Source organism: Bufo gargarizans, chromosome 1, assembly GCF_014858855.1.
Source record: "Bufo gargarizans isolate SCDJY-AF-19 chromosome 1, ASM1485885v1, whole genome shotgun sequence".
NCBI lineage: Eukaryota > Metazoa > Chordata > Amphibia > Anura > Bufonidae > Bufo > Bufo gargarizans.
Genome location: NC_058080.1, coordinates 457,915,277 through 457,932,775, shown reverse-complemented (window position 1 = coordinate 457,932,775; position 17,499 = coordinate 457,915,277). Strand labels below are relative to the sequence as shown.

Below are 17,499 nucleotides of genomic sequence, written 5' to 3'. Positions count from 1 at the left end.
AAAGTGATTGAGCGCCTTTAGATCCAGGATAGGACGGAGTGAGCCGTCCTTTTTGGGGACAGTGAATAGGTTTGAGTAGAAGCCCCGAAAACGTTCTGACTCTGGAACCGGAACGATGACCCCCAGAGCACGCAGGGAATGAATGGCCTGAAAAAACCCTGTCTGCTCGGGCGGGAGACATGGGGGGGGGGGGACGTCAAGAAGAAACGACTGGGCGGAAGGTCGGTGAATTTGATTCTGTACCCAGAAGAGACCACCTCGAGAACCCAAGCGTCTTCTACGTTTGCCCGCCAAACATCCCGAAAGACGAGCAGGCGCCCTCCCACCATGACGGGGATCGAGTCATGCGGAAGGAGGCTTAGTGGACTGGAGACGAGCGGGCTTGGCGTGCCAAGAGGGCCTGGACGGCTTCTTGTCAGATCGGGCAGGAGGGGCCCGAAAGGACTGCGTCCGGGAGGACGACCCGGGGAAACGACGGCGGCGAGGCTGATTCTGAGGAAGAAGAGAACTCTTACCTCCAGTGGCCTCGGAGATGAGCTCCTCCAAGCGTTTCCCAAAAAGTTTTCCACCGAGAAAGGGAAGAGAGATAAGAGCCTTCTTGGAGGCGGAGTCCGCCGCCCAGGAACGAAGCCAAATGGTGCGGCGGATAGCCACAGAGTTGGCGGCCGCACGCCCAGAGCGGCGAGCCGATTCCATAGAGGCGTCACAAAGAAACTTGGAAGCCTGATAGATCTGGGAGGCAAGCACTGCCAAGTCCCCCTGGTCAGAATCAGCAGGTAAGGCACGGAGAAGTTGCTTTGCCCAGATAGCGCATGCCTTGGCGACCCAGGAGGCGGCAAACGCAGGGCGGATGGCGGCGCCCGCTGCAATGAAAACGGACTTGGCCAAGGAGTCGACCCGTTTATCAGCGGGATCCGACAAGGAAGCCGCATCAGCCAGGGGAAGCGTAGTAGCTTTCGCCAGACGAGCGACCTGAGGATCCACCAGAGGGGGAATCGTCCAGAGATTGACCGAATCCTCTGAGAAGGGATAAGGGACATCAGAAGCCTTGGTGAGATGAAGGCGCCGGTCAGGGTGACGCCACTCCTTGGCAAGGAGCGCGTCCAGATCCTCGTGATTGGGGAAAACCACCGTGGACCGCTTAGAACGGCGGAAGGACACTGCCTCCAGGGAGGAGGACGAAGGAACGTCCTGTACATGGAGCGCGTCCCGAACGGCCCTGATGAGATCCTGCACGGCTGCCGACATCGCCGAACACCGCTCAGATTCAGAATCTGAAGCGGAGGAGTCCCCAGGAGCGGCGGAAGCAGCTGAAGAAGAAATCTCACCGGACTCAGACCTAACCGGAGAGCGATCCGGGGTAGCTGAGGAGGAGTGGGACCCAGCCGAGACCGTACGTGGTCGCTTGCGGGACCGAGTGCCGGAGCGAGGATGGGAACTGTCGCCAGGCGCATCACCAGCGGTAGGGGCCCTGCCAGAGGCAGCCGCAATCTGGGCAGGGAGACTGTCCAGGGACTGCGCCAGGGATTGGGAGAGGCTAGCAAGGCTACCTATGGCCTGGGACAGGGTAGCAGCCCATTCCGGGAGAACCGACAAGGTAGGGGCCGCAGGAGCGGACTGGGCGGGCCCGGGGGCGAGGCACTGCACACAGAGGGACGTAGGTTGGCCGCATGGGAACTTCCTATTACACACAGAGCAGGCGTAATGAGTGGAAATGGCGGCGGGGGGAGTGGGGGCCTGACCAGAGGAAGACATGAGGGCGGATGGTGGAACCTGGAAAGAAAGAAGTCAGCCAGAGGCTGCCTACCACTACCAATGGTGCTGTGTCCCAGGAAACCGATCGCAGGAGGATCTGGGCGCAGAGAGAAGATGGCGACGCACGCGAACACCGCTCAGGTCAGAGCCAGAGGCACTGAGAAGCCGTTCGGAAGAAGAAACGCCCCCCCCAGCAGCCCGCGCTGGCGCTGGATTGGGCGGAAGAAGGGGAACCTCCCAGAGGAACGCCCACAAGGGGAGGGAGCAAGAGAGGAAGCCCGGGAAGCCCAGGAGGCGGAGACGGAGGCCGCCCACGTGACCGCGGCCTAGGCAAAAGCCGGGGCCTTTAGTGATATCCAAGCGCTGCCGGACAGAGAGGGACAGAGAGAGACAGAGAGAGAGACAGAGACAGAGAGAGAGACAGAGACAGAGAGACAGAGACAGAGAGACAGAGACAGAGAGACAGAGAGACAGAGAGAGAGACAGAGACAGAGAGACAGAGAGAGAGACAGAGACAGAGAGACAGAGAGACAGAGAGAGAGACAGAGACAGAGAGACAGAGAGAGACAGAGACAGAGAGACAGAGAGACAGAGAGACAGAGAGACAGAGAGACAGAGAGACAGAGAGAGGCACCCCTGCCCGCCAGCAAATGACAGCGCCGCGGACAGGCAGAGGAGGAGGGGACACAGTCACCTGAGGTAGGGAGAGGGGAAAGCCGAAAACGGCCGTCTTAAAGGAGCAGACCCCATTAAAAAAGCTCCAGAAGGATGAGAGTAAAGGAAGGGCCACAGGCTGTGGGGGACACGGGGGGGGGGGGGGGGAGTAAGCCATACTCACCTTCCGATTATTTCAGGCGCAGCATGACCACCCCCTCGGCGGACTCAACACGGAAGCCGTGGGTCCGCCGGAATCCACTGCAGAAGCAGGTCACGTTGGGGACTGGGTGGCTGCAAGGTACCAGAGTACGCGCCCGCAGGGGAGCAACTAAGGTGGAACACGATGGCGCCACCCCTGCCACCTGTAGAGAAAAAAAGGAAAAAAATAAAATAAAGAAAAAATAAAATTAGCAGAAAGACCTGCTAGCAGGTCATGTCTGCCTCCTACGGACACTAGAACTAGACTGAGTTATTCTGGCTCTAGCAGAGGGGTATAGCCCACCTGGGTGGAGCCAACACTTTTTTGTTTCTAGTGTCAGCCTCCTAGTGGCAGCTGGGCATATACCCATGGTGCTGTGTCCCCCAATGCCACGCACGAGAAATAAGGAATATGGAGAGGGCAGCGCAAAAATGCTACATGTGACAAATTGGCATTTAAAAAGTCACAACCCTCTTAACCCCCAAAGTCCTGTTTCATCTTGCTGACAAAGCCTATTATTGCAAATGTAACATGATACTTTATGTGGTAAAAACTCTGGCGTAGCCTACATGCACACGAACGTTTGTTTTGCGGTCCGCATAAAAAAAAAAAAAAAAAAAAAAAGGATGACGTCCGTCAAAAAATGCAGCTCGGATGCGGAACCAAACCACGTTCGTGTGCATGTTTTCCTGTGACACATTATACTTTATGTTAGTTGTAAATATATATATTTGTTTTCTGGAAGGTTCTAATAAAAGTATTGTGTTTTTTATTTAGTTACATAGTTGATACAATTGAAAAAAGACAAGTCCATCAAGTTCAACCAAGGGATAAGTGGTGACGCGAATACCAGAAGGAAGCAAGACTCCGATTTCTACACATTTTCATAAGCATTAATGTTGTTTACTTTTAAGAATTCATCTAAACCCTTTTTAAAACTGTCCACTATTCCTGCTGTGACCACGTCCTGAGAAGGTCTATTCCACAGATTCTTACAGTGAAGAAGCTTTGACGCTTCTGGAGACTGAACCTTTTCTTCTCCTGTCGGAGGCAGTTCCCCTTGTCTTTTGAGGGCATTTTACATGGAACTGTTTTTCACTGTATTTTTTGTATGGCCCATTCATATATTTGTCACAATGTCATTCTCCAATAATGCTGTGTGAATGGAACATTGCTACTGGTGTCAATATATATATTATATTTTTAGGGTACTTTCACACTAGCGGCAGGACGGATCCGACAGGCTATTCACCCTGTCCGATCCGTCCTGCCGCTCCATCCCCATTGACTATAATGGGGAAGGGGCGAAGCTCCAAAGAAGCACGGCAGTGCGCGGTGAGAGGCCACCGGACTAAAAAGTCGGAAATGCAGTACTTTTAGTCCGGCAGCCTCTCGCCGTGCTGCGTCGGAGCTCCGCTCCCGTCCCCATTATAGTCAATGGGGACGGAGCGGCAGTCCGGCGGCACGGCGAAATAGAGGCAGGACAGATCCAACAGGGTGAACAGCTGTCGGATCTGTCCTGCCGCTAGTGTGAAAGTACCCTCATTTGTTTTCTGGAAGGTTCTAATAAAGTATAGTATTTTTTATTTAGCATGGATTAAAATGTATACACTAATGTAACTGCTTCCCTCTGCCTCTCATCTCCTAACATGTGCAGTGTAAAAGACACTGTTTCCCACAGCAATCAATGATGCAGCATGCATTTTTACACTAATGTAACTAACTGCTGAAGCACTGCTTCTCACTCTGCATATTCTATCTAAAATACAGTTTGTTGCCCACAACAACAAATCACAGCTTTCATTTTACTAAAGCACTTCTTCCAATACTGTAGGATCGATGTTTACCAATCAGTGGCTCTCCAACTTTTGCAAGACTACAACTCCAATCATGCCCTGATGGCTGCAGGATGGGTGTTTACCTCTTTAATTTACAGGTTAGAAATAGTATTAGAAAATATTTATATAGAAAGATGTACATCCAGACAATGCTGGGTATATACACACTAGTAAATGTATATGAATGAAGCCACTGGTGACTTACTGTAATTCAGCGATTGGCTTTGATGGGTTCTTATCTGCAACAAACTCCTGAGGGGAACAGACTGCATTAACTCTTAACCTTTGATTGTCACGGACCTATGTGTAAATGAAAATAAAAATAAAAAAATGAAATAATCTAAGAACACCATGCTACAATCAGATGGAAACTATACAGTACAAAAGTACTTGTTTTATTATCTATTAATTACAATTACTGTAATGCACCTTTTTCCACCATTCATGCATCTTAAACAATGTAATTTAACTGTACCTAAATTTTCATGGACATTTTTTATTAACCCTTTCACGCCCAGCGCCGTACATGTATGGCGCTGGGCAGGTGTTTTAAGATGGCGCCTGCTCCTGCCCGCTGCGGGCACCATAGCCGCCTGCTTCTTCTAGCAGACACCCGCAGCTCATGTCCACAACCAGCAGTAATGCCAATCGCAGACATTTAACCCCTCAGATGTGGTGGTCAATCCTGACCACTGCATCAGAGCGTGCTGAAACCGAAAGTGAGCACTTTCGGTTGTGTTCCAGCTCCCCCGTGTGGCGATCGGAGTCCATTTACACTGCACCATCACTACACTGTACACGGCATAGAGGTAAACACTGAAAAGGACACAGTGATCGCACAAGTGCCGTGACCCCTTGAAACAGCTGATTGAGGTTTGAGCCCCCACCCATCTGACATTGATGACCTATCCTCAGGAGAGAATCAATATTATGACACCGGAATACCCCTTTAAAAATGGGGCTATTAACAAAGAAACGGAAATAGTTACCCATACCAGGCACACACACTGAACAATCGTCCTTTAAATATCTGGAAATACGCTTTAACAACATGTTCGTTTGTGAATGTAATGTACAGTCTATTTAACAGTTCACTGTACCTCTTTCAAAAATGCATCCATATCCTCTTGGCTTTCAAAAACAAAGGCTCTCATGTCATTCATAGAAATGTGATTTTCCACATATTTGGCATGTTGGTGATTTTTCACATTAATCTGTATAAAATAAATGAATGAAGTAATGAACGACTACAAATAAGTATCAAGACCTTGAAAATATTAGGAATGGTAAAATGTATTATTGTTTGTTTTTTTATTACATTTGCCTGCGATTTTCAGCAGTTCCAACTGCACAGCAATTACAGTCATGGCCGTAAATGTTGGCACCCCTGAAATTTTTCAAGAAAATGAAGTATTTCTCACAGAAAAGTATTGCAGAAACATGTTTTTCTTTACACATGTTTATTCCCTTTGTGTGTATTGGAACAAAACCAAAAAAGGGAGGAAAAAAAAAAGCTAATTGGACATAATGTCACACCAAACTCCAAAAATGGGCTGGAAAAAATTATTGGCGCCCTTAATTTAATATTTGGCTGCACACCCTTTGGAAAAAAGACCTGAAATCAGTCGCTTCCTATAACCATCAATAAGCTTCTGACACCGCTCACCCAGAATTTTGGACCACTCTTCCTTAGCAAACTGCTCCAGGTTTCTCTTATTGGAAAGGCGCCTTTTCCCAACAGCAATTTTAAAGATCTCTCCACAGGTGTTCAATGGGATTTAGATCTGGACTCATTACTGGCCACTTCAGAACTCTCCAGCGTTTTGTTGCCATCCATTTCTGGGTGCCTTTTGACGTATGTTTGGGGTCATTGTCCTGCTGGAAGACGCAAACCCAGCTTTCTGACACTGGGCTCTACAGTGCGACCCAAAATTCGTTGGTAATCCTCAGACTTCATGATGCCTTGCACTTATTCAAGGCTCCCAGTGCCAGAGGCAGCAAAACAACCCCAAAACATCAATGAACCTCCACCATATTTTACTGTAGGTCTCATTCCGTTTTCAGTAAACAGTAGAATGATACGCTTTACCAAAAAGCTCTATCTTGGTCTCATCTGTCCACAATACGTTTTCCCAGAAGGATTTTGGCTTACTCAAGTTCATTTTTGCAAAATGCAGTCTTGCTTTTTTATGTCTCTGTGTCAGCAGTGGGGTCCTCCTGGGTCTCCTGCCATAGCGTTTCATTTCATTTAAATGTCGACGGATAGTTTGCACCGACACTGATGCTCCCTGAGCCTGCAGGACAGCTTGAATATCTTAGGAACTTGTTTGGGGCTGCCTATCCACCATCCTGACTATCCTGTGTTGACACCTTTCATCAATTTTTCTTTTCCGTCCACGCCCAGGGAGATTAGCTACAGTGCCATGGGTTGCAAACTTCTTGATAATGTTGTGCACTGTGGACAAAGGCAAATCTAGATCTCTGGAGATGGACTTGTAACCTTGAGATTGTTGATATTTTTCCACAATTTTTGTTCTCAAGTCCTCAGACAGTTCTCTTCTCCTCTTTCTGTTGTCCATGCTTAGTGTGGCGCACACAGACACACAATGCAAAGACTAAGTTAACTTCTCTCCTTTTTATCTGCTTTCATGTGTGATTTTTATATTGCCCACACCTGTTACTTGCCCCAGGTGAGTTTAAAGGATCATCACATGCTTGAAACAATCTTATTTATCCACAATTTTGAAAGCGTGCCAATAATTTTGTCCAGTTCATTTTTGGAGTTTGGTGTGACATTATGTCCAATTAGCTTTTCTCCTCCCTTTTTTGGTTTTGTTCCAATACACACAAAGGGAATAAACATGTGTATAGCAAAATGTGTTACTGCAATACTTTTCTGTCAGAAATACTTCATTTTCTTGAAAAATTTCAGGGGTTCCAACATTTACGGCCATGACTATGTAGTGCACGTGCATAGTGAAAAGGACCGTAACAATGGAAAAACACAAGCTTGGCACAGGAAATGCAGCGAATAATTCCTTCAGGTCAAGGTTAAAAGGGTTGTCCAGCACTTTCAATTAACGTCCTTTCTAGACTTGAGCAGATCGGGTTCTGAAGCCAAACTCTGTCCCTCAGTTCAGCTTCCGATTTTGAAACCGTAAATTATGCCCAAAACCGAACTGTAACGTGACATCACAGGCACGAGACTAAGCAAGTCTTGCGTAACTTGTGATGAGAAGGACAAGGCCTCAGGAGAAGCCAATACATTTTATTGCGGTACAGAGAGCATATTCTAAACAAAGTTGCCAAAACAAATCTGGTTCAGACCGAGTAGTCCAAACCCAATTCGCTCAAGCCTACACTCTTTCCTTAAGTAATGTAATGTGGAGTGAGGGTTGCCCACTGAGAAAGGTACAGCTACATACCTACAGGTCTGGTACAGGAGCTCCTGCCATTCCATTAAACAGGGTTCAGATGACCAAGCAGAGCTGCCATGCTGAGCAGTGCTCCAGACTAAAAAAAATACCTGGTAGCCATTGGCTCCTGAACTAAAAAATTTAGGAGCCAAATCTAATTTTTAGTCGCCAAATCGAAACCGAATCAAAATTTTGGTATCGTGACAACGCTACTCCGATCAGATCGGCATAGGGTTGTTTTGATACCAAAATTTTGATTCGCTTTCGTCACCATAAAGTATTGCGATACTCAATACCGCGCAAAAAAAAAACAAAAAAAAAAACCATTGGTGGCGTAGTGCGCCCCCCCCACACCCCAGTTTGATAAACATTGGTGGCGCAGGGCGCCCCCCCAATATAAGAAACATTGGTGGCGCAAGGCGCACCCCCCCCCCCACACCCCAGTTTGATAAACATTGGTGGCGCAGGGCGCCCCCCCAATATAAGAAACATTGGTGGCGCAAGGCGCACCCCCCCCCCCCAACACCCCAGTATAATAAACATTGGTGGAGCAGTGTGCCCCCCTCAATATAATAAACATTGGTGGCGCAGTGCGCACCCCCCCAACACCCCAGTATAATAAACATTGGTGGCGCAGTGCGCCCCCCCCCCCCCCCCCAATATAATAAACATTGGTGGCGCAGAGTGCATTACCCCCGCCCCCCCCCCCCCCAACACCCCAGTATAATAAACATTGGGGGCGCAGTGCGCCCCCCCCCCCCTCCTCAATATAATGAACATTGGTGGCGCAGTGGGCAGTGCCAATGAGGGTTAAAAAAATAAAATAAAAATTAACTCACCTCCTCCAATTGATCGTCTCCTGTTCTTTCTTCATGACCTGTCAAAGGACCTGTGGTGACATCACTGTGCTCATTACATGATTCATCACCATGGTAATGGACCATGTGATGAGCTCAGTGACATCACCACAGGTCCTGAAGCAAGAACAGGAGACCGGCAGCTACTCGATCAACTGGAGGAGGTGAGTTAATTTTTTTAAATTATTCTTTAACCCTCATTGGCACTTCCCACTGTGCCACCAATGTTTCTTATACTGTGGGGGGGTGAGCACACTGTGCCACCAAAGTTTCTTATACTGGGGTGTTGGGGGGGGGGGGCACACTGTACAGGGAGAGAATCGAATGAGTCACTAACTAAGTCGGATCTTTAGTTCTTTTCACCTGTGACTCATTCGATTCTTACTCCCTGTACTTGTCAGTGACTCAGAGCTGCTAGTGCTCGCCTTGCCTTGCCTCAGCTCTGACTGGTTGGTGGGCGGGGAGGGGAGGGGCTGGCAGAAGCAGCTTCCACTCTAGGATCAGATTACACTCCTCCCAGCCCCTCCCCTCCCTGCTGCCAGCGGCTCTGCTGTTGTGTGCTGTGACCGAGCTGACTCAGACTGAGAAGAACATCGGCGGCGGCGGGGCAGAGAACTATCAGCTCCTGTGCCCGCCGCTGTTCTACTGCAGAGCTGCCGCGGAGGGTCTAGTCGCAAATGGCGACAAGACTAAAAAGTCTTGTCGCCATTTGTAAATTCTTAGTCGCATTGGCGACCATTTTGGTCGCCATCTGGAGCCCTGCTGAGATAATAAGGCTTTGCTGCACCAGTGACTAGGGTGGTCCCTTTGTTTTGTGATCCTTGTGGGTGCAGTGAGTGTTGGACATGAATTGAAGATCTCACAAAACCCCTTTAAAAAGGGTCTCTGTCACCAACGACCTCCGTATCCAACGATTTGCATAGACACATAGCTCAGTTCCTGAGGTAAAATACTTAGGCCTAATATGTAAATTATGTGATTGGTGCTACAAGGGCGTCACCTTTGATCTTGCTGCCCCCAGCTCTGCTCCTTTCTCTGGCTAGCCTCTCATTTCCTGCTTTGCCACTGGCTGGCCCTGTTAAAACAGTGAGGACAGGTCTGGCCACAGGGAGGAGCGGAGCTTGGGGGCAAAAATAGCAACAGTAAAACCAAACGCCTAATTTGAATATTGGGAAAGGGCATCGTAACTCGGGAACAGCGCCTCCGATCAACACAATAAAAACAGCACTTGGATCAGGTGAACCACAGCTACGTGTCTATGTAAATAGTTAGATGGGAAGGTCGCTGGTGACAGATTCCCTCACAGATTATCAGATGTGATGTTTATTGGATGGTCATAGAAAAGGAAATACTAGTTCATTCTAAACGTGCAGAACCCCAAAAGGTCATCCTAAAAAAAAATATACTAACATCATTAACCCCTTAATAACCAAGCCTTTTTTTGTTGTTGCATTCCAAGAGCTATATTTTCCATCAGTGTAGCTGTATAAGGGCTTGTTTTTTCGCAGGACAAGTTGTAGTCCCAATACACAGAAAGTAACATGCAATATAGAGACAAATACAAAGTATGCTTTCAAATCTTATAGTTACCTCTTCCACTAAAAATACTCACTTCAAGCATAATGGGCAAACACACGCGTTTCTTGAATCGCTCTTTATTTTCTCGCAACCACACAACTGCATTGTAAGTGTCTGAAAACCTCTTCTGCAATTTTTCTTCTTTCAAATTTAACAGATTATCAAATTGCTTTATTCGATTAGATTTATCTGTAAGAGGATAACGGTAAAATTTAAATGTATTATACTGTAACAGTGTTCCCACAGATAAAGATGGCGAGAAACAGCAGAAAAAAACACGTGAACTGCGATAACATTTAGGAACAAAGTGGTATATGCAAGTATTTTTTAACCCATTTTACACTACAGCATCTCTTGAGATTCACAGGAACAACAGGCTAAACTTATTTAACACCTTAGGGGCATAATGCAGGTGAATCTAATGAGATGATCTTCAGGGCTCGCAGTTTTGATTGGGGTTTGCAGCCCGGATATTTAAAGACCCCATCAACACCCATGCTGGGCTTGTACACAAAGTCCTGATGCCAATGTGATCATTTAGGGGTCCGATAACTTTGGGGTCTGGCTTGGGGTAGTACATCAGCTACTCTTAAAGGGTTTGCCTCACTTCAGTAAGTGGCATTTATCCAGTAGTGGCTTTAAACCAGTATCTAAAAAATAAATAGAAAAGCAGTTTTTCTCTCAGGCTGCAGCAATGTCTTCTCTCCCTCTGATGCTAGCGCATGTGAGCCAGGACGTTTGACTGTAAGGTCATGTTCACAAACTGAGTTGATCCCCAGGTAATGCTGCAGGGGCTGGGAGGAAGGAGGCAGCTCTCAGACTGCAGGAAATCTGCTAAAACTGCTCTTTGTAAATTTCATTTTTTCTTTGTAAATTATGCTTTGTTTTCTTGTTTTTGAGTGAGCAGTGGTCTTTTAAACCCTTAATGGGGTTGTCTACGCTCATCAGTTCAGGGCTGGCACTGTTCCCCAGCCCAAAGCCATCTGCTACATAGATAGGAGGTGACTGTGTGTTTGATTGAGGCACAGTTAAAAGGTTTTTCCACAATTTTAATACTGATGACATATTATCATGATAGGTCATCAGTATCTGATCTTTGAGGGTCCGTCACCTGGGACCCCTGCTGATCAGCAGTTTGAGAAGGCAGCGGCTGTGCTTTGTATTAAGCTCAGCCCCATTAGCTTCTATGGGAATGAGCTGCGCCTAGGCCACGTGACTGATAAATGTAGAGTCACTGGCCTAGGTTAAGCTGAGGGAAGGAAGCGCTACTGAGAGTGCCGCTACCTTCTCAAAACAGCTGATCGGAGGAGGTCCCAGGTGTCGGACCCCCAACAATCAGATACTGATAACCTATCCAGAGTTTTTTTTTTTTTGTACACGTTATCAATTACGTGATTACAGCTGGCAGTAGCGTTGTGTATTACAGGCCTATTGAGCCCTGGATCTGTAATACCTTCTGTTCAAGCGCTGCTCTGAGCTCCCAGGGAAGTAACTGTGTAGAACGGCTTTTGGGATAATGCGCAAGCCCCAATGCTGTTCAAACACAGTACCAGTTTTGATGTCAGTTGGCTGGAACGGGAGCTGGTGCTCTTGCGTGCCTATGTGCACTCCCACAATCCCTGCCACCAGACAGGCCAGAGACATCTGCCAGTGTGCTAGCAAGGCCACCACTGCTGGATTGCATTGGTGAGCCTAAAACTCTGGAAACGAGAGTCTATATTGGGAAGAAAGAGGGGACTGAAATATGAAAGGAGGCAATTTTCAGAAAAGGAATATATTACTAAGTGGATTGGAGTAACATTTTATGAATGATAAATGCCATCTGATAAGGTGAGACAGCCCCTTTAAGGACCAAGCGATTTTCCATTTTTTTTACGCCCTGTCTTTACAGGGCCATAACTTTTTTTTTTTTTTTTCCTGTTCACATACCAGTATAAGGACTTGTTTTGTGCGGGACAAGTACATTCTAATGGCTAGTAGGAAGAAAAAATCCAGAAAGGCAGCTCAGGATAAAATCCAATTTCTTTATTTCTTAACTATAAAATTCATAGGCTGACCAGACAGGCAAGGTCTATGCGTTTCGACTGTACGTCTTAATCATGACCGTGATCAAGATGTACAGTCGAAACGCGCAGACCTTGCCTGTCTGGTCAGCCTATGAATTTTAGAATGAAGAAATAGGATTTTATCCTAACCCTGCTGCTGGATTTTTCCAACGGTTTTAATTGATTCCTGGTCCGGGATCCGTGCACGGCGACTGTGGGCGAGCTGAAATTCCTTTTTTTCTTATATAATGTAGTAGCAAGCTAGAAAAGTAAATTTCAAAATGGGGTCGAATCTGAACAAAATACTGCCAGTTTTATGGGATTTTATTTTTACGGTAAATGTGACCCGTCACTATCACTCTACAGATCAGTACCCCCATTTATATTGTTTTTCTTGTGTTTTAACAATTAAAGAAATCTTTGAAAATGTTTTTCTTTTACATCGCTATATTCTGACCACCATCAAATTTTTATTGTTATGTCGACGGAACAGTGTGAGGCCTCATTTTTTGCCAGACAGACAATCTCTAGTGTTCAATGTTCCAATTTTAGAGTATTGATGGACTTTTTGATAACTTTTTATTCAAGTTTTTGGGAGGTGACGTGATAATAAAACGGCAAATTGGCAATTTTTATTTTTTATTTTTTTTCCCCCCGTTACATGCTTCATCATAAGAAATAAATAAGTTTAGACTTTAAAAGTATGGACATTTTGGGACATGGCGATGATCTTTACTTATTTTGTTTTTTATTTTTTTCAGTCCCCCTAGGGAACTTTAACATGTGATCATCTGATCGCTTCCCCCATACACTAGAATAAATTACCACTGCTGTCTATGGGAGATCCGCTATGTTCCTATGGAGCCCATGGGAACACTACTGTGGCAAGCCTCAGATCCTTCAGAGGGCCTTAAGCTGCCAATGCAACTGAATAGCTCCCACAGCATCCGAGGGGTTAAATGTCTGTAGTAGGCAACACCGCCAATCATGGATATTGCCTCCAACTGTCTGTCTGTTTTGTAAAACAGCAGGTACCTGGTGGCTATGGAGAACACTCAGCTTCCAAGTGGGCAACAGGTTTAAACCCCAGACTTCCAGTTGTCCTTAAAGGATTAAGCCTGGAAAAGTAAATACCCACTTGGTCTAGTTTAAGTCCACATAATATTATGTCAAGGACGGTTTTTACAGGACTAGTAAATGCTCAATGTGGGGAGGGAGTCATTCAAACATTACGGCCATGTAAAAGAGTACACCGTAAAATGTGTCATTTATATTGGATGCACTAAAAATAATTTAATGAAATGTAATTACTTTGTAGGTGCTAAAGTGGTGACATGGATACAGAGGAGGTTGACAATAACTGATGGTTTCGGTCAGGGGCAGTTTTTCAGCTTATTAACGAGTTCAATTGCTGCGTTGCATAGCATGCAAGTATTTAAAAACGAGATTTTTGTATAACTTACCAGTAAAATCTCTTTCTCGCTCTTTCCTTGGGGGACACAGAAGACCTTGGGTATAGCTCATCTCCATAGGAGGCGTGACACTAAGTGAAAACTGTTAAGCCCCTCCTCCACAGCTATACCCTCAGCCTGGAGAGAGAGACTGCCAGTTGCGTGTCCAAGCAGTGAGAAAAGGCAAAGTCCAACAAGGAACCAACAAGCCAACTACCCAACGGGTAACAAAAACTCGGAAAACGCACAGAGAAAAAACAATTAATGGGTGGGTGCTGTGTCCCCCAAGGAAAGAGCGAGAAAAGGAGATTTTTGTGAAACTCACCTGTAAAATCTTTTTCTCGTCTTTTCCATTGGGGGACACAGACCATGGGTATAGCTTAGAGGTATTAGTAGGAGGGACACTATGCAAATGAAAGAGCTCCTCCTCCTCGGGCTATACCCCCAGACTCCACCAGGAGGAACTCAGGCGTTGCACAAGCAGTAGGAGAAGGAGCAAGAAAAAAATCATGGAAACCATCGGACCAAGCCATAAGGTCCAACCAGAAACAGAAAAACTGAACTAAAGACCCCTCCTGCAACAGGAATAATGGGTGGGAGCTGTGTCCCCCAATGGAAAAGACGAGAAAAAGATTTTACAGGTGAGTTTCACAAAAATCTCCTTTTCTCGTGCTTTTTTCCATTGGGGGACACAGACCATGGGACGTCCAAAAGCAGTCCATGGGGTGGGAAAAAATATCAGCACCGCCAGGAGGAACGCCCCAACGGTCAAACAGGAACCACAGCCTGCAAAACCCTGCGGCCAAAGCCGCATCAGCCGAAGCCAGTGAATGCAACTGACAAAAATTTGCAAAGGTATGCAAGGACGACCAGGTGGCCGCCGTACACAGCTGAGACGCAGAGTCACGACTGCGTCTTGCCCAGGAAGCCCCCTCCGCCCCAATGGAGTGAGCGGCAATTCTAGCCGGGGGAACTCCACCACAAGCGTGACAAGCCGCGGAAATAGCCAAGCAGATCCAGAGCGCCAAGAACGGCGGACGGAAGCAGTAGCCGCGAGACACACCTTCAGGACCCGTACAACATCCAGGGAATGCAGAGTGCGTTCCTTGGGGTTAGCCGGAGAAGGACAAAAGGAAGGCAGGACAAGATCCTCATCAAGGCGGAAGGGAGAGACCACCCTGGGCAAAAAGAAGGGGACTGGACGGAGCACAACTTAATCCTGGAGGAAAACCATTAAGGCTCCTGACAGGAAAGAGCGGCCAGCTTCGACACCAGTCTGACCTAAAAGCTCGTGATGGGACGTGAACTCACAGCCACTGCATAATAGCCCAGAACTTTAATCACTACGCTATGTAGCTGTATCAGAAGCTATGGTCACAAGGAAGTCCAGATGAGAACAGTCAGAGAGACCCTCCTCAAAGGCTCGAAGGGAGCCGACTGCAGAGCGCGCAGAACCAAATTGAGATCCCAAGGAGACAAAGGGGGAAACATACGGGGAACCGAATGCGCCACCCCCGAAGAAAGGTCACCACCGGACCCTTAAGAGCAAGGGACCTCTGACGGCCCGCGCCGAAACCTGACCTTACAGGGAACTAAGCGACAGTCCCTGCACAAGCCCAGACTGAAGAAAAGACAGTACCATCAAGATGGAAAACCGAAGGGGGGGGAACCCCGAACCCTCAAAAAAGGATAGGAAGGCCATACAGGTACGATAGTAAATCCGGGAGGAAGAAGACTTCCCCGGACTGATCATGGTCCTAACCACTGAATCCGAGAACCCCATCTTTATCAGGATGGCGGTTTCAACAGTCACGCCGGTAAACGAAGAGACCGCAAATTCCGGCGGAAGAACGGGCCCTGAGACAGTAAGTCCTGTCCGTCGGGAAGAGGCCATGGGGCGTCCGCCAGCAACCGAGCCACGTCCGAAAAACCACGCGCGGCGAGGCCACTCTGGGGTGATGAGAACGGTCGGAGTCCCTTCCGCCTCGAACTGGCGTAGACCCTTTGGCAGGAGAGGAAAACAGAGGAGGCTGAAGTCCTGCCACGGAGACACCTGCGCATCCATCCGTACGCCTCCGGATCACGGGCGCGAGCCAGGACCACTGGGATCTTGTTGTTGAACCCGGACGCCATTAAGTCCACATCCGGACGGTCCCACCTGTGGCAGATTTCTTCGAACCCTTCTGGATGCAGAGACCACTCGCTTGGATCCACCGTGTTGTGGCTTAGAAAGTCCGCTGTCCAGTTGTCCATTCCTGGAATGCAAACTGCTGACAACACCGGAACGTGAGTCTCCGCCCACGTCAGAATTCACTTCACCTCCTGCATCACCATCCGGCTGCGGGTCCCGTCCTGATGGTCGATATAGGCCACGGCCGCGGCATTGCCCGTTTGAACCCGCACTGGGAGGCCCGCAAGGAGAGAGGTCCAATAGGAGAGAGAGAGCGGAAAAAATCGCCCTCAATTCCAGAAAGTTGATTGGAAGGCGAGACTCTGCCGCCGGCCAAATTCCTTGAACCGTGCGAGACTGGAAAACGCCCCCCCAACCCAGGATGCTGGCATCGGTGGCGGCGATCGTCCAGGAGAATGCGAGAAAGGAACTCCCCGACCTCAGGTTCTTTGGGAACAGCCACCAAGGGAGAACTGCCCGAACCCGCTGAAAGGTAAAGGATCTCCTGTTGCGCCAGGCGAGTGTGAAACTGGGCATGTGGAAAGGCCTCGAAAGAGGCTACCATAAGACCCAGGACCTGCAAGTATTCCCGAATGGAGAGGCACGGGGAGCGCAGCAGATGCGACACTGCCCCCTGGACCTGGGAGGACTTGAAGGCTGGTAGAATACTTTGGCAGCCGAGGTGACCAAAATCACCCTCCGGAAGGAGAGCCTCTGGGACGGGAAGAGGCAGGAGTTTGGGAAAGTTACCAGGCAGCCGAACCGTTCCAGGGTCTGAACAGTGATCCGGACGCTGTCCGTGGTCTGCGGTAGAGAGGGGGGCCTCTATCCGGATATCGTCCCGACAGGGCAGCAAAGGAATGCCCCTGGTACGAAGAAGCGCCATGAGCGGTCCAGGACCGTGGCAAGGACCCGCGGGGTGGTCGCCAACCCGAAGGAAGGGCGACAAACTGACAGTGTCGACCCATAATGGCGAAGCGCAGGAATCGATGGTGGGATTCCGCAATCGGGACATGTGATAGGCCTAGGAGCAGCAGGGCGGGCTGACTGGGCCCTCTAGTGCCGGGAAGGCTGGTGCAAAGGAAGGCCTCTTTGCGGGCGACCTGAGACCCCCGGCGGAGGAAGCAGGCGACGGCCTACCAGATGAGAAACGGCAAAAGGCATGCAGAGACGAACTCGTCCAGCTGATCCCCACAAGGCCTGGAAACCCCAAAGGGGAGATTAGCAAGGGAACGCTTGGTGGAGGCGTCAGCGTCCCACACCTTCAATCAGATCTCTTCGCGCTGAGTGACAGAGATGGCCAACCTGCGGGCAAAGAGGGAAACAATGTCCCTAGAAGCTTCGCAAAGAATGTTAGAAGCCTGAGACATCTGGAGAACCAACTCCAGTGTGTTAGTAGCCGCATCTCGTACCGCCAGTTCCTGGTGGTGGTGTTGTAACCACACCGAGAGAGCACTGGCTACCCCTGCTGAGTGAAAGGTAGGTCACAGGGACGCGCTGCCAGCGAAAAAAGGACCTGGAAGAGAGTCTATG

General features: G+C 48.3%; 1 protein-coding gene across 2 annotated transcripts in view; it reads right to left on the bottom strand.

Moving 5' to 3' along the window:
• Positions 1–17,499, bottom strand: part of SMC5 (structural maintenance of chromosomes 5) — a 152,843-nt gene that overhangs the window by 99,684 nt on the left and 35,660 nt on the right. For both annotated transcript variants that reach the window (XM_044272871.1, XM_044272877.1), the window contains exons 10-12: positions 10,335–10,489; positions 5,550–5,663; positions 4,655–4,749 (exon numbers count right to left, since the gene is read on the bottom strand). In XM_044272871.1, coding sequence (XP_044128806.1) covers positions 4,655–4,749; positions 5,550–5,663; positions 10,335–10,489 — 364 coding nt within the window. The remainder of the gene's footprint in view (positions 1–4,654; positions 4,750–5,549; positions 5,664–10,334; positions 10,490–17,499) is intronic.